Source organism: Homalodisca vitripennis, chromosome 1, assembly GCF_021130785.1.
Source record: "Homalodisca vitripennis isolate AUS2020 chromosome 1, UT_GWSS_2.1, whole genome shotgun sequence".
Classification (NCBI taxonomy): domain Eukaryota; kingdom Metazoa; phylum Arthropoda; class Insecta; order Hemiptera; family Cicadellidae; genus Homalodisca; species Homalodisca vitripennis.
This window is the reverse complement of record NC_060207.1, coordinates 110,621,527-110,644,048: the sequence shown is the minus strand read 5'-3', so window position 1 is coordinate 110,644,048 and position 22,522 is coordinate 110,621,527. Positions and strand designations below refer to the sequence as shown.

At 32.6% G+C, this 22,522-nt stretch overlaps 1 protein-coding gene across 1 annotated transcript in view; it reads right to left on the bottom strand.

Moving 5' to 3' along the window:
• The window catches only part of LOC124375220 (multidrug resistance-associated protein 1-like), a 160,864-nt gene that overhangs the window by 65,155 nt on the left and 73,187 nt on the right, over positions 1-22,522 (bottom strand). Inside the window, exons 9-12 of the mRNA XM_046833347.1 lie at positions 17,589-17,757; positions 13,700-13,851; positions 10,960-11,097; positions 7,048-7,194 (exon numbers count right to left, since the gene is read on the bottom strand). Coding sequence (XP_046689303.1) covers positions 7,048-7,194; positions 10,960-11,097; positions 13,700-13,851; positions 17,589-17,757 — 606 coding nt within the window. The remainder of the gene's footprint in view (positions 1-7,047; positions 7,195-10,959; positions 11,098-13,699; positions 13,852-17,588; positions 17,758-22,522) is intronic.

Below are 22,522 nucleotides of genomic sequence, written 5' to 3'. Positions count from 1 at the left end.
ACCTGTCAGTGCCTATCTCGCCCATGTTAAATTACACATATTGTGGTACACTTTTCTCAGCAACTAATGCATAAAACCTCATGAAATTTTAACCTGATGTCGTATAGTTCTTTAAAAATAATAATAAGGAATATAAATAGTTTTGGTAGCATGGGTTTTTTTAATGTCATGTATTTTATATCAAATAAATAAATCAATACAATTAAATTGAAAACTCTTATAAAAACTTCATATTTATTCAAATCTTCTAGAAAAAGCTTATTATTGTTGCTAATAATACTATAAATAACTTGTGAAAGTTTCATAAAAAACCAATAAATACTTTAAGAAATATTGGTACCTAAGTAATAAAATACACAACTTTCGGAAATTCAAAAATAAAAAAAATTATTGATTATAACTCACAATAATCGCACTTATATCCACTAATGAGCACCTTATCCATAGTCTGGATCATCGGATACTTTTTCATTGTCTTGAAGTCTTCTTTTTACATTTAGTCTTGCCGCACGAGCCCTTTTTTCAATTTCTTTCATAGCCTGTTCAGCTTCGTAGACCCGTTTCAAATCTTGACGTTTTAGTCCCACAATACAGTTTGCACCAGATTTTCCACATACCTTTTCCATAACTTTTGCCTTTCCTAAAACTCCCTCATTATAACATATAACAGCATCATACACTCCATTTTTCAATGTTTCTAATCCAACAAAATTATTTTTTGAAACTCGCGTCCAAATCATATTATTGAATGATTCATTCTGATTTTGTGTTTTTCCATGGACACATTTTTTTAGCAAGGTAGGATTAGCTAAGTCTTGATAGATGGGCTTGATTACTTCCATGATTGTAGATGGTATATTGTTCTTTGGTAATGGTGGTTCAACATTCAATTCTTTACTTCGATTATACTTACACCACGAAGTTGTGCCTGCTGGGCATAGGCCGTGCTGAGGTTTGTCTGCAGTAGACAACTTATGAAAAAAAGTAGCCCATACTGCTTGTTTCATCTTATCTACATCATCACAGTTCTGTCTAATGGCTGTTCCATAATTAGTTTGTAGCTCTGTTATTATATTATCAGTCAACCTTCCTTTTCCTGATAAAGGCTTGCCATCGGGTAATGTTACACCCTTGTACTTTTCCTTCAGTCTTGGGAGCCTACCACCCATACGTTTCTGGATATGTCCAATACATTCAAGTTTCTGTATTGTAATATCAGGTCCATACGGTTTACTATTGTTTACAACCTCAAAGGCTTTACTGTCTCCGTCGCCTAAGTAATTCACATAACGTGTAGGAATATTACCTTTGTCAGAGCGCTCATATATTTTGACAACACCATTTATTTCCATCCCTCCACTGGTTCCTCTATAATTAGCAAGACATCCTTCATGGCTAAGAACTTGCTTACCCTTACAAATATTGCAATACTTAGACATACACTCAACATCAAGTACCTTACTCGTATCTACACTTGTCACGGTGACCACACCATTCAATGATGAGTGACCTCTCTTCTGCCAGGTTCCGTCGAATATTACGCTAAGACCACTGTTATCGTCATTTTCATTTACAGCTTCTCTTTTTGCAATTTGCATGCTTTCTTTAGCTACTTCAGAAATACATTTACTCAGTTCTTTATTGTAACTATCAAATCTCAAGGGGGGTTGGGGTAAGTTCATTACCGAAGAAAATGTCTGTGCCGCTGAACGTCCTTTGCCGATACTTCTCATCGCATACACTAACCTAATGTTGTTTTCAAAACAACCACTTTCAGTTTTTTTCAGAAGTCATAAAATCTACATTAGCATCACAGTTATTGCATATGAGTGATAATCTAGACACTATTCCTTTCCGTTTTTTCTGGATATTCAAACAGTTCTAATGAAAGTTCAGAGAAACACTGATTACAAACCGCAAATTTTGACAGTTGTTTGTTTAGTATTGAAATATTTGGTACTTTGGGATTATACCGACCACACCCAGACATGAATCGTTATTTCACATTTCGTTTCTACTGATTACTAGATTAGCGTAGAACAATATTTCGTCAATATAAAACAGGAATTGTCTTATCGCAAACCCCTCCCCATCCTCAGACAGAGGTCAAAGTCGAGCGTCTAGTAGATAACGTGATTGCAGAGTCTCGCCGCCCGTTCAGCTGGTGCATCGCTTTGTTGTACTTCCGTGTTTTACCTCTACATTTCTCCAAACACAAAAATTCAACAAAAACAAACATTTACCAAACTAAACTCTTTATTAAAAAAAACACTAAAAACTTGTTTTTATTCTTGATCACATTCCGCCACCCAAAATGCGAGTGCCTCCGGCCATCAGCGCGGGCTTTGGCAGCACCTTCGGTGCTGCCCCGCGCTGATGTCGACGAAAGAAAAACATCCCTCGAGATAGTACCTATCAGTAAAATATCAAATTCTAGAGGGGCTAATCAGAAATATAAATTGAATTGTAATGGAAAGGCAATTATGTACCGTGCAAATCACGTGATGCCGCGCGGTCTGCCGTAATCAGGATTCTCGAGAAAGATAAGATAACAGCGACAACAATAACGATCACAATACCTGGAAATGCTTGTAAGTTTGTAATTTTGTAATTGAAGAGTTGTTTTTTTCGTTCTATCATGTTTGTTTCTATAAATTTCTATTTTTGTGTTCTTCATACTAGTGTGGTCGGTATAATCCCAAAGTACCAAATATTTACTAAAACATTACCATCCTTGAAATTATGTCCATAATACTCAGGCTCTTCTGCACATAGTTTTATATTCTTGAGCTTCTTTGCTGAAGAACTTGGTATACTAGGCCTACCTTCATTGACAGGCATAGGCCTATTGCTATGAAAAGATTCACTGCTAGTAGAGCTACTTACATTATTTGAAGAAGAACAACTATTTACACTATTATTTACAACACTACTATTTACACTATTATTTACAACACTACTATTTGTTTTAGTTTTTGAAATATTACGCCTTTTTCCAAACTTTTTTAGTCTAGCCATCTCTCAAAAACACTAAGACAATAAACAGTAAATATTATTCAAAACAACAATTTGACTTACAATTTTGAGGTTATGTTTGCTAACTGGATTGTAGCTGAAATAAAAACAGCTGATTGCAATGATCCAAAAAATGCTTTATGTAGATTTCATCCATAACACTGTATACTATATGAAGTGGCCAACATATGTCATTTTCGGCTTCGTGTACTCTTAGTAATAAAACTAATTTTTAATGTGAATAAGTGCACAGAATAACATGTTTTTGGTATCAATGTATTCAGGAAGAGCTACTGAATTAAAATAAGTGAAAAAATTTTTTGTTTTAAATTTGTTTTTTCACTGACAGGTCCCCTTAAGAGAGTATATGAGTTATCCAGCATTAATTTACTTTTTTGCATATGTTTTTGAAAATAATATTACAGCTTTTGAAAGTTTATGAAATAAACTTTGTGAAATCTAATCACAAATGAACAGAAAAGACAAGTCAGCCAATTCAAATAAAAGAACATCAGAGTGACCATGTTGCTAATTCCAAACACTCATGTTACATGCGTCTTTAGTCATGTATGCTTTAGGTATATTAAAAGAATTTGTAAAATAAATGTATGGTCTAACAGCTATTTATTTATTTTGGTATTTTAACTTATGATGCCATAACAACAAAATATCTAGACTTAATTTTAAATTTACAAAACAAGAACAGTTACATATATTTAATCTCTGTGACATGAGGAAGGGATTTGATTGTGTTCATAAATACAAATCTTAAAACTAAATTATTATGGTGTCACTGGAAATTCTACTAAGAGTTTTTAATGATTATGTAGCTAATTATAGAAAAAAAATTTGTTATTAATGGAAACTGGTCAAATTAGGTTCTAATCAAGTATCAAGGGTCTAGGGTCAACTGTGAGTAATATTTTTACTAAGACGTGTAATGAGTTGTGTGCCTGAGAGCTACATAAAATCTGCATGTTATACTTTTTTCAATCAATTAAGGTATAGTTTCATGTTAAGGGGAAATAGTACTTAAATTATCAATAACCTTTTTCTGCAAAAGAAAGCTATTAGGGCAATGTCTAATGTACAATCTCTTGACCATTGTAAACCTCTTTTCCTTATTTTTGAATTGTAAACTTTTATTAATCTTTATAATTTTGATTATTTGGTATTTTATTTACTAAAAATATTTAAAATCTTATTGTAACAAGTAATGTGCATAACTACTACGATAAAAGAAATAAAAATAATATGTTAATAGAAAACTGTAGGCTAAGTATAAAACAACATACTCATGTTATAATATCCCAAAATCTAGAATAAATTAAAATATCTAATTAATAATTATCAAACAAACATTTTTACAACTAAACTCAATAACTGGCTTCACAAAACCATATTTTATGATTTGATTAGAGTTTTTCACTCACCAAAATATTAGTTTTTAGATTATTTTATATTAAAAAGGTGATTATTATAATATTAGTTAGTACTGTATTTTAACATTTGTAATATTAATGTATATACTATAGCATCTTTTTGACTATGTCTCTTAGATGTAAATATGGCTTTGTTAACGCTTTGTGTAAATGACAATAATAATTTAATTGATTTGTTTAAGAATCAAACCAGTAATTCTGTAAAAGAGGATATTAAATAATGCAAGAGTATAACATGTACAAGGCGTGACTAGAAAATAACTGAATAAGTATTGGCGAAGCCACAGAACGAACACAATAAGCCTCATTATAGTACGTCTGGTCATGTGAATTCCCTTTCTCGTGTTTCATCTGGCTCATTCTTATTCCACTCTTAGCACCAGTCATAAGCCATTAACCTTTTGTCTCTGTGTCAAAACAATGTTGAGTATCCAGAGAAAACAGCATGTGAACATCAAATTTCTTTTCAAACTTGAAAAATCTGCAAGTAAAACTTTGTAATGTTACAACAGTATAGCGATGACTGTTCATCCCGAACACAAGTGTTTGATTGTTTAAGTACAGCGATGACTGTTTATCCCGAACACAAGTGTTTGATTGTTTAAACGATTTAAAAGGTAACTGTGAAGACAAGAGTGGCGAAACACCCATGGGCAGACCATTGTCATAAAAAACCGATGTTAATATTAAAAAGATCGATAACCTTGTTCAAATACATTAACGATCATTAGTCACAATTACTACATTAGTGCCCTGTCTATTTGTCTTATAAATTTTTCAATATTATTCCTGAATTTGTAAAGGGCAATATATCATATGCTGGATTTAAAAATCATTAACAAAGTGGCTACTAACAATGTTTTTAACCTTATTTGATTTGTTTATGTTATGAAATAAAATTACTTTACTAATTAGAATGCTGATTCTACATGTTGTATATTTACCCTTCAATGTTTATCTCTTGTCAACATTTACTCGTTTTTTATGCAATTTCAATACTTTTTGTCTTAAAATGTGTTTTCCTAATTTTTTATCTAGTTATTAAAAAATCAGATCATATCATAGTTAAAGTTATGCTGGTTTGCTTGCTGGTTAATAAAATAATAAATATTAAACTAAGACTCCCACACTAACACAGTAGTTTAGTCCTCTTTTGTGTGTGTATTACTCCTCTGTTTGCAAGAAATTATGTAATTATTATACTTTTAGTTAATTTTTCATTTTTTCTACTTTATAGATAGTAAAGGAATGTATATTTTTATAAGTATATTATGCCATTTTGTCTATATAATGTTTGTACATTTTCATGAAGGCAAATAAAGATTATTATTATTACTCTACATGAGCATGTACAGAAAAAACAGAAAAATTTATGGAAAAACAGGTATGAATCCTCCACCAGGACAATGTTCCAGCTCACAAGCTCCAGTGAAGATGTTTTTAGCCAAACACAACATCCCTGTCTTAAATACACTTGTAACTGTTTTGCTCCCTAAAGTCCAAGTCACCTATTAAAGGAACGAGATTTGAGATTGTTGAAGCAGTAAATGAGTACGGGAGCCAGACGAATCACAAGGTGGGGTGGGAGGGGAGTCAGGTGATAAGCTGTATAATATTCAGCCTTATTGCATTCGTTCTGTGATTCCACCAATACTAATCCAGTTATTTTCTAGCCACACCTCATATATTTATGAAACAATCTGCCACAACTCTGTATAGTTAAAAAATTTATTATGAGATCGAAGTGACTTGGCCATTCATCTTTCATTCAAGTTAAGAGTCTAATGGAAAAATGGGCAGTTTCAACAATAAATTACGCCTCTACATGCGCACCTGCTTTTCACCTACAGGTAGCTCAGCTGACTGGTATACTAGTATGATACTACTATAGTATACAGTATAAGTAGTATAGTACAGTAGTGAGTTGGCTAGTGTAGTCAATCACAGGTCGCAGTAGTAAAGGTTATTGTTTAACTTATGTAAAAGTCAGTTTTGTTTTTAATTTGTGTGATTGTGAGTTGACTTGGAAACATTTCTGTATACTGTGGAAATATGTAACTTATCATATGGTTATATTTAGAGATATAAATATATGATGAATGAAGAAATTTCTTTTCTAATATTACTTTACAATTTCCAAGTGTTACATGTGACTAAGAGATCATTGATGCATTACCACTTCTTCACCACATAGCATCAACATATGATGCTATGTGCTAAAGAGGCGTTTACAAGCCCCTTTTATGGGTTTTTTACAAAATGGTAAAAATATTATTTTGTTCCAGACAAAAGACATTTTTTTCACATCTCGACTTAAAAACGAAAATTATTCTATTTAACACAGCCTAACTCATAGGAAAAATTGGTCAGCAATGAAGTTAAAGAAACTGTCTTATTAACATTTAAGGAAAAAACCAAAATATTTTCTCTTACGTTTTCCTAATACTCCATATTAACCCATTAATCCTAGGAGCATCATCAGAAATTCTCAAATGTACAGTTTTATAAGTAATTTTCGAACTCATGCTCTAAAATTAATAAAACAATTTAAGATCTGAATTAAATTATGAAAAATGAAACAGTAGGATACCTGTATAATGAACTGGACCATCATTGGTGTGTAGTAGATAGGGAACCTCATGACGTTGAAGAGTGCACAGGCAACGAATGCGATCTCAGGAGTGAGAACATTGCGCTCGTCGAGAAGAACAAACACACCAAACGAAGTGAACGATACCTGTCACAAACAAATTGTATCAGCATTTTACCTTAACTTATCATGAATGGACAATCAATATTATGAACATAATTATAATGGGTAACAAAAAAGCTGAAGTACTCATTTTAAAGAACAGGAACCTATTCTCTTTTTCAATTGTCAAACCTAAATGTTAGGTTAAGAATACATATCAACAGTAAACAAATCCTGGCAATGAAGATGAACTCAAACTTCACAGCAGAAAATTTGTGTAATTTACTAAAAAAAAATTTTAAAAACCAACAAAACACCACAGCTCTTAAGAGAGAACACAATAAATCCCAAACCACTTCGAGAGAAATAGAAAATAAACATAAAGACTTATTTCAGCATAGTGAAACCTGTAAAACGTAATTAAGTCTCCGGCTGGTGAGTGATGGCACTAATGTACATGTTTACCCACTGTGAATTGATAAAGACTGGATACATATATTTGTTAACTTTTCAAAATTATTTTTGCAATTGGCAGAATTGTATCAAATTTATTTACACCACTGTTCTCCCCTGTTTGTATATCATATTCATTCGTTAAGTCTCTTACAGCAAAGGTTGCAAAAATTGACACTATATGCAATTGAAACCCGTTTATATACATTATCTACAAAAAGTTCGGGAATGGAATTTATTTTCTGAACTATTGCAGATAGAGCAATGAAATGTTACACAAGTACTATAACTAAAATCTACTCTTTTTAAGCAAATATAAATATTTTCCATCATACTGGGGATGGTCCACAAGTAGCCAGAAGAAAATCTTAAATGAGAGCATAGGTAGAGTTGTACATTAAATTAAAGGTCTCTATTAGTAGAACACAATGCCACAAACCCAACCTGAAAAGGTACACCCTAGCCAAAATGACATCACTTTAAAGTTTTAAATTTGAGCTTTTTAAATAAGTTTAGTTGTCATTCCTTGTGTTAGATAAAACAATGAAACCCCAAAAACTTCACCAATAAGCCAATAGTGAATGCCAATCTCCAAAACAGAAACAAGATGGCGGAAAAAAGTATGGAATCGTAGTGGGCCTTTTTTATTATTGGTTCATGCTAGATGAACGTCTTAAAACCGTACTGTGACTCCGCATTGCTTTATTAATAATATCTATTCTGTTTGATACTTTTGGTTTTCTTTTTAGTTCATTTTCAAAATTGGCAACCAAAGTGGCCTAATCTCGACTGATGGTTGATCTGGCAATTTTATATATGAAACTTTGATTAATTTCCTTTTAAAGAAATGAGGTTACCAATGTATTGTGTTGGCTTCATCCCAATTCATATGATGGTCTTCAGACCAACAATGATTACAATTTTTTACTTTTCTGTTAGACCATTTCTCGTGTTTTCTTTGTGTTTTTATAACCTTACATTTAATGGTCTTTTCATCTCGCCTATGTATTCTCTATTGCAACTACATTTTATACTGTAAACACAGTTTTTGGAATCCTGTGTGCCATTTTTTGGTATTGTTTTTACGAGATTTTGTCTAAGATTATTGTGTGTTTTATACTTTCTACCTACTCTTCAAATTTTCTCTGATAATCCCAGCACATAAGGGATTGACATAAACACAAATTTATCCATTGCGTCTAAGATCCGATTCAACTTTCTTAAATCCTTCTTTTAATCCAACTTTATCTGAGCATAAGCTCTTTGCTCTATCAAATAACAAGTAGGCCACTCCTTCTTTGACAGATTTTTTATGGTTTCATTAATAATTTAAATATTTTTCTGTGTGCGTTTTTTTCTTAAAACAGTAGTCTTAAGAACATCCCTATCTCTTAATACACCCACATGCAAAACAGAAAGCTTGTTGTGGACTTCCACTTCCATTGTGAGGTAGATGGAAGGAAAAATGCTATTAATATGATTAAAAACCTCATTCAATTCAGTTTCTCCAAGAGGAAAAACAACAAAGGTATCATCCACATACCTCCACCACATCTTTGGTTTGAACTTAGCTAAAGCAAAGGCTTTTTGCTGAAATTCCTCAATAAAGATATTGGCAAAAACAGAAGACAATGGAGAACCCAATACTATCCCATCATCTTGACGGTAAATTCGACCCTCTAACTCAAAATAATTGCATTAAGTGCATAGTTCTAACAGTTCCATAATTATTGGCACGGGACGTTTAGTTCTTTCCTTTAATGTTTGGTCTTATTTGAGTTTTGATTCAATGATTTTAAGTTTTTGGAACTGGTACTTTTGTGAATAGACTTTCAACATCAAATCTTACTAGTTTGTCAGTTTCAGTCAACTTCAGGGATTTTGACATCTCTACAAAATTCCTGAAAAGTTTTTATAATAGAGTAAGTTTTTCCTACCAATGGCGATAAAATGTCCAAAAGAACTTTAGACAATTCCCTGCAAGAGGAATCACGAGAACTAATAATAGGTCGGAGAGGGATGCTAGGTTTCTGAATTTTAGGAAGGCCATACATAAGGGGGATTTTGGAATGGTGAGGAGTTAATTTAGATCTAAATTTATCTGAAAATTATGCTTTGTGTTTTCTTAAGCTGTTTGCTACTTTGCATTCAAATGAATCAGTTGGATCTTTATTTAAAACTGTAGGCTATATATGCCAGTACTTAAAGTTTCCGTAATCTAATCTTTATATGCTACTGAGTCAAGTACAACAGTAGCATTGTCTTTATCGGCTGGTAAGATTTTGACCGTGTCGTCTTTCCAAAGGATCAACATGACCTTTTTATCCTTTATTGTTGAATTGGGCAGGAACTTTGTGGGAGGAATTTTCCTGAGTGAAAGACTGGCCTCACCGAAACCAGTCACCTTGTTCTTCAGATAACTGTGCAACAGCCAACTTAATTCCAGTAACAAAATCCAGTGCCTTTACTGATACTAGTGCCACAGAAAAGTTTAAACCCTTGGATAATACTAAAAGTATCAAACAGATTAGATATTTGTAATAAACCAATGTGGAGTCACAGTACGTTTTTAAGAAGTACATCTAGCATCATGAACCAATAATAAAAAAAGCCCCACTCCCGTTCCCTGCTTTTTCCGCCATCTTGTTTCTGCTGTGACGATTACCATTTACTATTGGCTTCTAATCAGTCGTAGGTCGGCAAGTGCAGAACTATTGTAACCTGCATTCTGTAGTTCAGTTTTAATAATTTGTGTTGTGTTTTGGTTTTTATTAGGTGCACGCAGGTTTTAGAGTTAATGAAGTTAACACACAACATGGCGATTGTGATTTCTGACTTATACGTGTCACAACGCTCTGGAATGAATTGTATATTTAACCTAGTTTGTAATTATGTGCTAGGTGCTGAACAAGAGATCAGATTGCAAATAGTGCAATTTTTTGTATCACTAAACGATGGCAAATGTCCAGAAAAATTCTTTCTTTTATAATCCTTCCGTAGTCAAAAACCAAGTTCAAACAGAGAATCCCCAGTACGATGGAAAATATTAATATTTGCTTAAATAAGTACGTTTGTAGGTATATTACTTATGTGTAAAGTTCAATTGCTTTATCTGCAATAATTCAAAAAATAAAATTCCATTTACGGACTATTTGTAGACCCTGTAGATAAACTACTATATTTACATACAATTATATAATTTTAAAGTTTGCTGAGAGTGCTGAAAGAAATTTAAAATAAAAGGTACAGTATCTAAGGTCAGTACTGATTAACATGTCAACACCAACATTAAATTAAGTTTTTTTATCAAAATACAGTCTAAATCTAACTACTTTAGTTAAATACAAATAAACTTACAAGAAATGAAGAGCAAAGCCAGAAAAATGAGGTGGAAGCATTCCACAACGCAGCAGATTTCAATAAAGTCATTTCTCTCTCCCTGATTGCTAAAATGTAATCTTTGAAGCTCGGCTCCCAAGCATACAGCTTCAAAACCTGTAATGGTATACAAGAACAATAACGTACATAGTCTTCCAGGTGAAGTAGGATGAGTTCATGCCAACAGAAATATTATTAATTTATTTTTATAGGATTTAGATTTAATCACTATATTGTGGCCGAGCTATTTATTAAGATTAATTTTTTGTACCAAGATTAAACTTGTTTCAGCATTTCATTCACCAGTTCTTGATGACGGAAAAAAACTTACTGGATTCACATGCAATCAATATATTGAAAACTATTTGGGGGAAAAAATTGTCTGTTACACAAAGTTTATGTTAAAATCATGCTAGCACACTTTATTTTTTTTCTCCACGTTTATAAATAATGGAATTGTGAATTTTTTAAATGTAAAAGCCTTTGCTATATTGGAATTAAATAGTGTACCAAACTGGCCTGTGAATATGGTCAAGATATTTCTGAGCTTAACTTTAGGACCTGTTCGAACTATTTTTAGTGCAGTTATCGTTTCCATAAGCCGCGTGGTATAGCATATATATATATATATATACAGGGTGTACATAAAGTCCTGCACGGGTATAATATTTTCTGAACGATAACAGATAAATCAACAAGATTTGGTACATCAATACTATACCTAAAAATCTACTTTTTGAAGGAACTATCAGTTTTCTGTAATATCATGGGGACGTCCCGCAAGGAGTCAGAAGGAAATCTTAAATAGGAGTATAGGTCAATATGCACATCATTTTAAAGGGCTTATCTAGCAGAGTTTAATGCCGCAAACCGCACTCAAAAAGATTGATCCAGTACAAAATGGCGGCTGTTCAAAGGTTTTACTTGGTTACATTTTATTAGTAGCCATAACCCCAGTAAAACAAAACTGCAACCAAACGAATACTGCAGCTAACTACTACATTATGCTTGTCAGTTGTACAGAAGTGAATTATGACGTTAGTTATCCTCAAGGGTTACAAATTTGGTCCTAATATATTGATAACGGGGAAAACCTGATAACAGTAACAATTAGAAATCTCTTATCTTTGGGTCGCAGTTAGGACTTTCCTATTAGCCAGTCTATTCATAGTAGGCTATTCTAGTTTTCTTGTTTTAGTACTGGATCAATATTTTTGAGTGCGGTTTGCGGCATTAAACTCTGCTAGATAAGCCCTTTAAAATGATGTGCATATTGGCCTATGCTCCTATTTAAGATTTCCTTCTGACTCCTTGCGGGACGTCCCCATGATATTACAGAAAACTGATAGTTCCTTCAAAAAGTAGATTTTTAGGTGTAGTATTGATGTACCAAATCTTGTTGATTTATCTGTTATCGTTCAGAAAATATTATACCTGTGCAGGACTTTATGTACACCCTGTATATTGCTGATCGGTAGTGTAATGCAAATTGCAAAGACAAAGTTATTATCTAGTTTTAAATTTTGATTGCGCCAATGATCAATAAACCATCTAATACCATGGAAATGCTATTTATACGCTGTTATAAAAACTACATTATTTTAAAAAACTGTGAATGTTTGTACATAAGGTAATCAAATCTGGTTAGCTCTTTTGACATTATGAATGGCATTTTACTGCATTTTACTATTTTACTGTAGTTGAAGAAAAGCAAATGGGGATAACAAACTCTTGCCCTTATACTAGAAGCATATACCCTTATACATATTTATTAATCAGTGAAAATATCAAAATCACTTAAGCACTAAAAATTAATCTAAGATGGATTCTGAAACCAACATATGAGACCATTTTTTTTAGTGCAACAGCATAATTCAATCGTGGAACCGTAAATAGATTAGACCGTGAGTGAATTTAAACAACCGGAACAGACTCACATTGACCGCAGCAACTTTTTAGTTATACAATACACTTTCATCATTGAGACATAGAGGCAAACTGTTATTGTTATTGAAATTATCGGAAAACTTCAAATTATTATTAAATTATTATGGCATGTTGGGAGAAAAATACAAATCATATAAAAACTGTTTCACTTCAGGATCCCAAAACACTGTTCTTTAAACTTAACTCTAAAATGGATCAGGAGAGTGGAATAGCTTTCAGTTACTATCGATTATCTCAGGACTGTTTATTATGTCACAAAAAAATAATACATGAATATATTGTCCGGTTTTTCAACAGGAAATTGTGTGCGAAGGTGCGGGTAACTGCTAGTTAGAATATACATATATAAAGATATACACACAATTAATATATAAATTGACAACACAAAAAATTTAATGGCAACTAAACTATGAAAAATTGTACACTTAAGACAAGCTACAAGAAACTTTGTTACACTAAATTTATCTTAATTATGAAGTTATAGGATGAAGATGTGACTTTTATGACAGAATGTTAACACAAAATGTAATACTTTTCAATGTCTAATTTTAATTTATATAACTTTTATAGCCAGTACATGATAGTACATCTAAAAACAATTGCATTTGCAAAAACATCACTGATCGACACTCAAAGGATTAAGTGTAAAAATTCTAAATTCCATAACAGTTGGGAAAACATTTATCAATCTTAAGGCTACAATTTAGTTAAGCTATTTTTTAAGCAACAAAAAGTATGATATAAAAAATTTGTTTTACATTCAAGAACTCACCTTCATGCCACTTAACACTTCATTGACAATCTTCACTCTCTCATCCTTGACTTTCATCTGCCTTAATTGAAGAGTTCTCACTTTTTTTGAGATAGTAACATTTACCGGAGTCAAGATAATCAGGACAGCCATTCCTGCCAGCGATGCCACTCCTACACAACATTGTTGGCAACTTAAGTCCATGATATATGACAATCTCTATTAGACATCACAACACTGTCCCCAACACAAGCTGGAGAAAAAATGTAACTTTCCCTTATGTTTAAAATTGTATGCCATAAAAATAAAATAAGTAAATAATTTTTTTATTGAAAAATAGTGAACTTTATAGTCTCTCATTTGCCCTGAGAAAGCTCTCAGTGCTGGTATAGTAGTGGCGAGTGACATTATAATGTCTTACTAGTAACTTTTCCAATGAGTCTTGCTATCAATTGTATAACACGATGACTGCCATTGAGAGTATACTTTTCCATATTGGTATGACATGAGAACCGCCAATGCCACTTACACTTAATTTTTAAAATTTTTTATAATGTCAATTATTAAACCTCGAACTGGTGATTCAAATTCTCTATAGTGGCAGGTAATTTTAAGGTCATTTGAAACCTTTTTTGTATAAGTTTCATTTCTAATACATACTTATTATAAATCAACATGTGATATTTATTATGTTTTTAAAGACATACATACAGGTATAATTAAATAGGGTACAATATTAACTTTATTAAATTATTTTATTTAATTCAATAAGATTAAAATAAAATATTTTTGGAAATGAGGCATGAGGATGCATCTGTCAAAGAATAATTTTATAGTACAATAGACTACCCCTTGTTCAGTTTCGTTTGGTTCGGCCAGCCACCTGAGTATGACTCACGCGCACATCTGCTGTGTTTACTGACGCCACAACTGGCAACAGGTCGTCACAAGTTTATCTAGCAAACGGCAACACTCATTCCTTTGTTTAAATAGGTCAGTTGCTTTCTGTATTTGATCAGTGGAGACGTATAGTACACGTACAGTAGTATTCTTATCTTGAGTGAAATTTTGTGTGTGTAATGTGTTGTTGCATGTGTGCTGCTGTTTTGGATTCATTTTCTCATAAGTGTTAAACATAAGCATACTTTTGTGACAATGGAACAACGGCTCAAAGTACTAGAGCATATAGACAAAGGTATTTTGGTTCAAAGTATTTGTAGGGAACTTGGAGTCGGTAAAAGCATGGTAAATGATTAGCGTCAAACAGAAAATAATTGAGAATTTTTGTATACAGATTGAAACGGACAAAGTTCTTACATCTCATTGCACTTTAAAGAAACTTAACAATGAGTTAGTTGATGATGCTCTATGGTTGTAGTTTTTTCAAAAACATAGAACAGGAACAACAATGAGTGGCCCCATTTTACAAGAAAAGGCTGGTATCCAACATAATAAACTTCAAGGAAGGAAAATTTGGTGCTAGTGATGGTTCGCTTTCACGCTGGAAACATAGGCAAGGCTTTTATTTTCTTGGAGTACATGGTGAAAAGCTATCAGCAGACCCTGCAGCCACAAGTGAGTTTACAGAAAAACTAGAAGAAGTTATTGCTTACAATAACTTAAGCCCAGAATACGTATATAATATTATTAACAAAGCTAGGTTAAACTTTAAACTTTTAGCTCCAAAATATTGGCTGTGGTAACAGAAAAGTCTCCTCCTTGCTTTAAAGTAAGCAAGGAAAGAACCACAGTGGTTCTTTGTTCCAATGCTTCATGCACCCATAAACTACTTCTTTTTGTCATTGGTAAGTCGGCAAAACCCAAGCCATTTAAAAACTTGAACATGTCAAAGCTACCAGTGTACTACTGGTCACAGAAATCAGATTGGATGGGTTCTCATTTATTCAAAGAGTGGTTTATTTCTGAGTTCGTGCCTAAATTAAAAAGACATTTGTTGAGTTTGAAACTTCCTATAACACTTCTTGTTCTCGACAACTCACCTACCCACCTGGATGAAATGGCATGTGAGGGTGAGACTACAATAAAACTGTATTTTCTATCCCCCAACAGATCTCCAACAGCCAATGGATCAGAGGGTTAATAAATGCATTATAAGGCAGTAGGGCAAAAAGATCCTTTCATAAGTTTGTGGAAGAAGATGTTTTGGAGTGGTTGACCACTGACAATAAGCTCAATAATGAAGTTTTAAATGATGAAGAAATAGCTCAGTTGATTTTACAGCGTCAAGATACTCAAGACGTAGAAGAAGACAATGTTGACGGTGGGGTAGACAACAAGGGTAAAATGAGTCACTCAAAAGGGGTAGCAGCCCTGCATCTGGCTACAACCTATATTGAGCAACAGCTGATTTTCTTTGAGGAAGTGGAGTGAATATGCAAGGAAGAAATCCATTGAAGAAAAAGTGCGACAAAAATTACTAATATCTTTTAAACCATTTTATAAGGTACAAAAATTTACTTTTATAATCTATGTAAATACTTTAAATTTTTTTTGTAAATGTTAGTTTTATAAGATATATTAATATTTTAGTTATTTTGTGTGTGATAAATAAAAAATGTATGAGTTCCGAATACATGTCATAATTTTACAACTCCAACTGCCAGTGGTAATTTGTAAGTTAGCACTTAGCCTAGTTCTAGTTTAGTTTATTCGCTACATAAAATTCTTTAAATACTAATTGCACATGTTTAAAAAATATTTACTATGTTTATGACGATTGAAAGTACGTTTTTAGCAGTTTAAATGGTCTTATATTTGTGGTGGCCAAACGAGAGAGAGTCTAAATATAAATTTCCTAGACAGCCAAAAGTTTACTAATTTAAATCCAGTTTTAAAATGAAATTTTTTTCATTTAAAGATAAAATTATATAATTATATGGCTCAAAAATACAAATAGTGCATAAATAAATATTTTTTATAAAAAATGTAAAATAAGCAATTAACATTGTTCTAATATATACTAAATTTAAAAGAGCACTATGATTACTGAAGAAAACACAATAATTATAAAGTATCTGAATAAAATATAGAAATAGCACATATACCATATTTTGTTTACACTGACCTACAGATATTTTACAAATATGTATGAAGAATCCCCCTAAAAAGATTCTAGAATATTACCAAAATAACACCATAGTTTGTTGACTTGGTGGTGAAATAAATGATTTAGTGATACAGTTGTCATTATCATTGGACAATATGACCCAATGTTCCTTCTTTTCTAATTTAGCATTCAAAGACTTACATTTCCTCAGTGGATTTTGATCACACCACTTAACTTTATATACAAGGAACACAGTACAAAAGCAATATCCTTTGTCTCCAACAGGATATGGAAAAAACAAATCTTCCAATAAAACAAACATTAACATACGTCTTGATTTGGAGAGAAAGGTAATACAAGAAAACTTACTTGTAAAAGCTAATAGTGGCCGTTTAAGTTGTAGAATGTTCTATCAAACACTCTGTTCTGGACATAGTGTTTTATACATGGATTATAATGAAAACGGACTATAAAGTCCTTTCTTCCACTTAACATTAGAGTAATAGTAAGTTTTCCTTAAACCAGGTTGACCTATCTGTAAAATTAAATAGTTAAGAAGGGTATTAGGTTTCTTTCCAACCAAACCATAAACAAGTTTTATGTAATTTTATGATTAAAAAAGTAATATACATAATTTAGCAGCATTCTTACTGTGAGTGTATTTTCATAAATTTTTCATCTGCTAGATTTACTCCATAATTTTAAAAATTTATATTGAAATTAAAAATTGATTTTGAGGAAATGTTATGATTAGAGTTGTTGAATGATACGCTGAGGATTTGCATGAGAACTTCAATAAATTTGCAAATATAACCCACAATAATATAAACATTAATATGTTACCTATTATCCTCCACAGAAAAAACATGCAAGCTATGACGGTCAAGATTCCTGTCCAGGCCATGTGCAAGTGTGGAGCACAATCAACACAGCGCTGAGCGTCCACTGCCATCAAGTTGACAACTTCCCCCATGGAGGAAGTCTTACGCGCGGAGCTGGATATTCGGAGGGCCTGAGTAGCAGTGACAAGTTACATCATAAGTCATAAGAAATCTTTTGATTAAAGTGATACAAAAAAAATCAAATTTAACTATCCAGATTATGTTTTAAAACAAGTCAAAATGATACTCTGTAATCCTTTCACAGTAATTAATTCCTTTCAATAACACCATGTTATTGAACAAACCAGCAAAATGTACTTATCAGAAATAAAGATTTACATATATTACCGTAAATCATATAAGCCTAACTCTTTATGAAAATCAAAATTTTTAAATTATAGCTAATTTTAAAATCTGAATCATCTTTATTTGTCATCATTAAGATTACAAAATATCGTCATGAAAGAAAAGTACAATAATTGTGGTATTTTGTCAAATTGTATTTAGTAGGAATTCTTCCAGGTTATAGTAGGGTCGTTCTAGAAGCCATATGTGTAGTGAAGTCTTCAAAGCTTTACTACTCTAACAACACAAGTATTGGGGAGATGGTTGAACAGTTTTCTACCCATGTACGAAGGTAATTTTCTCATAACATGTGAGATGGTGGTTGAGTAGAATGTTCTTTATGTCATATCTTGTGTTGTGTTGGTGTATAGTATTCAGTTTTGGCAGATCTTCACCGTCGACATACAAGGATTACTTCCTGAATGTATAGCGCAACCACTGTCAAAATATTCTGTGCTTTAAAAGCTTGTCTATAGGATTCTCGGTTTTGGAAGTTAAAGAGGATCCTAATGGCCTTTTTTTTGCAAGACATCCAATTTCCACAAGTTGGGTTCTTCCTTGCAGATAACTCTCAAACCATTGTTTAGCAGTGTTGTATACATCTAGATTTTCCAGTTTCCCTATAATAAGACTATGACTTAGGCAGTCAAAAGCGTTACTGAAATCCAATAAAATATTGACATTTGAAGCCCTCCTCAAGATTGTCAATAACAGTCTCTACCAGCTTGATTAATGCTTGATTTTCCAGTTTGAAAACCATGTGTTTGGCAGGAAGTTGTATTGGGAACAGTGATTTAGAAGTCTTTTGAGAACAATCTTTTCACATATTTTTGAAAAAGTTGAGAGAAGTAAAGTTGGCTTGTAGTTAGGTTTCGTCACCGCCTTATGTTTTGGATAAACTTTTGACATTTTCATTCCTGATAGAAAATTTCTTCCTCAAATGATTTGTTAAAAATTGAAATTAAGGGAGTTTTAGGTTCACTCATACAGTTTTAACATTTTAAAAGAAATTTCAACAAATCCAGCAGAATTTTTGGTCCTTAATTTTGATATTACCGATATTACTTCTCTTTCAGTTGTTTTTGAGATAAAAGAAAAATGTTGCTTGATATTTATTGGAAATGGCAGAAGTGGTTTAGTGTTGAGAGGAGATGCATTTGCAAGTGTGGCCTCTGCAATTGTTGTAAAATGGTTATTGAGGCAGTTTGCCACTTTTTGTGGATTGTTTATTAGTTCCTTACCCCCACCTTTAATTTAAGCATAGGGCAACCTTTCTTTTTATTCTGTGCAAAATTTACCATTTGCTATTTTGCTTGTGACTTGTTTTAAGTCCTTTCAATGAAATCAGAAGATGCCTTATTTCTTAAAGCCTTCAGCTTCTGGTGATAATTTTTCTTAAATTGAACTGTGTTCTCTTTCTCCCTGAGGTTTCCTGTTTGCTCACATTTGTTCTGTGCAGTTATATAGAAGTTTTTGAGTATACATGCAAACAACATACATGCAAAAACAGGAAATGATCTCCACATGGGCATAGCCTGTGTGTGGAGATCGAGACGCGATCAGCAGCATGAATATGTACTCATCAACATAAAAAGTAATGTAAATCTTCGTATGGAAAAACAACGTAATGACAACATGAAATGCATCTTTTGTATGCTCGTAATATAAGAAAAAACAAATACTTCATAGCTACAACAAAGCAAGTGTTTGACAATAAGATTACAACCAGATAACAACCGCAGAAATGATAATATGATAATGGATGATTCATAAATGATAACAAGAATATAAACTGAATTTATCCAAAATACGAGATATCGGTTAATTAAATGCCGATTAGAGTATAAATGCCTCTTGGTCAGCAAAGTGCTTGGATTTTTGTTTATTTTTAAACTTTTGAGTTTTTAAGGGACATGTTGAATTGAGAGCTTGAGTAACAGTATTAATGAAGGAGGTGTAGGCCTCTTCTGCAGATGATGGACGGGTGACATTTTCCCATCTTTCCCTAGAAAGAGGCATTTTAAGGTTCTGGAGGTTTTGTGGTTGAAGGTCACGGCCTTTGAGTTGAGCTTTCTAGATTAAAAGTACATATCTGAGGTGTGTGGTCTGATAATTTAGCATTTACAACACGAACATAAAATTATAATGAGGTATTTAAAAAAAAAAACATTACAATGTATTTTAAGTTAATTTTTAACTGGCATATTTCATTCTATTTGTTGTAGAGGAATAATATAAGCCCCTTTCAAATGATTTTATTTTGTTTATTAACAAAATGCGTGCAAAATGTTAAGGTCTTACATTGAAAGATGCAGTGGGCTTATATATATATATATATATATATATATATATATATATATATATATATATATGGATTTATATGCCACCAACAATGCATATTAAATGCAAACACCACTAAACTATTTTTCTAAAACACAATCACAATGCAATGTCCAAAAGAGACATTTTCATTTGGGGCATAGTTATTACTAAATTAATTGTTGTAATAGAAAATAATTTGGATGTGCAGAAACAAAAGAATAATCAAGCAAGCCGCCCTAACTGTAGCAATAGAAAACAAAAAATGTAAATTAAATTTGTTTGAGGGATATTATTATTTGGAGTAAGATGCCTTTTATTTCTTCATGGGAATGCCAATAACCAATAAGAGAATATATATTTTTATGTATAGAATTTGACTATAGTACAAGATATTGCTCCCTTGGCCACATGGGCAGTTACCATACCCCAATTCCCCTCATCTTGCAGCATTGCTACATTGTCATATCAGATTCTCAGTATGAGGTGACGTGACGATGTCTTGCTTCTTCCGGTTGTTTACATCTATTTTGTTCTTTGGCATTCGATTATTCTGCACGGTTTTATTTTATTATTATTACTGAGTCACATTCTGTGTTGTAGTGTAAATTCGTGTTAATTTACACTGTGAAGGTAAAAGATTCAGGAAGATAGATGGGAAGTAAATATGAGCAGTAATGATCACTCGATTGTTAAATTAATCGATTATCTGTCATTTTTCCGTTACAGCTGGTAACAACACACCACAACCCAAGTTTGCATTGATATGTCTTGTAGTATAGTAATCTAGCAGAAGAATTGTAACCACAGAATTGCAGCAGAGAGCCACTTATGTATTGTAATGTACAACTCTAGTGCAATTTTGTTTAATCAAAATGCACTCACATTTCACCTTATACCATATTTCTATGTACTAAAAATATTTATTCTATAAGGTTTAGTATTTGTTATACTCTACTTTTTATGGCTTGAAAAATCCACTACTTACATGTTCTTTGAAAACAATCAATCTTCCAAATTGTCCAGGCTGATATGTTTTCAAATGTTGGCTTGAAAAAAAAACTTTTTTGAAATTACATGCAACTTACCAATACAGCACAGCCCAAAATTCTTTGCTCTGAATTTCTTTACAATTCCAGAATTTGCAAAATGGTACTTCTGAGATGAGATTTTCATCCAACTACTTCTACTTTTGAATAAAAGTTAATTACAACCATCAACCAAACAGTATAGTATAAACCAAGTTAACCCTTTAAGCGTCATGAAAAATTTGACCTGTTCTTTGATAAAGTTACAATTTTTTTAAATTTCCAATGTGTAAAGTTAAATTTATTTTCGTTTCTGTATGTCAAAATAGAGTTATTTAACGGTAAATAAAATTTGTTTAGCCCTTTTTGGATTTCCTAGTCTAATTTTTAACTTTTGAGATTATCGCATTGTAGTTGTCACTAATATTTTTATTATTTATTCAGTAGTATGGGAATGAAACACAGGTTTATAGATAAACATATACTATATTACAAACCAATAAAATTAGAAAAATACAAAAGTAGACAAAGAGTGTTTATTTGGTGGCAGGCTGTCACAACTGACATTCTGCGCGTCTCCCGCAAGCCACTGTTATCGCGTGGACTTTGAACCTTCTTATCGCTCGGCAACCTGTAGGACAGCCTTGCAAGGCTTGAATTATGTTTCTTGCTTTCTGATAACATCCTTATGACCGTAGTAAAATATTAAAAAGTTTGGGGTTGACCAAGTAATTGCTCAGAATTACCAAATCTTCAAATTCCGAATCGTCTGGATTCGCCATTCACACGAATAATGGTAAAAAAACACTACATAAATACTGGAAACTGCTGTATATAATATGAATAATTTACTTTAAAAAGAATAGGACACAACAGAAAATTATCGATAACCGAAATACATATGCGTGTACTGGACGCTTCTCACTAACTGACTAGATGCCTTGACGGGAGCTCCCGTCAATGACTTTGTGAAAGGCGCGGGGCAACTCCCGCTAGACAGTGTTTGGCCAATTAGAAGCAGCTGCCACTCCCATTGTAACAGAATTCGAGGCAGGGCAACCCGTCTGTATGTCGCATGACTACTAGAACCATCTAGCAGCAAAATATTCAACTAACATAGCAGTAAGAAAATAAAGAATGCAAAAACGCGGATCCACGGCAATAACGTTTTGAGCTTGTAGTGGCCCTCCGCGGATCCGCGTCA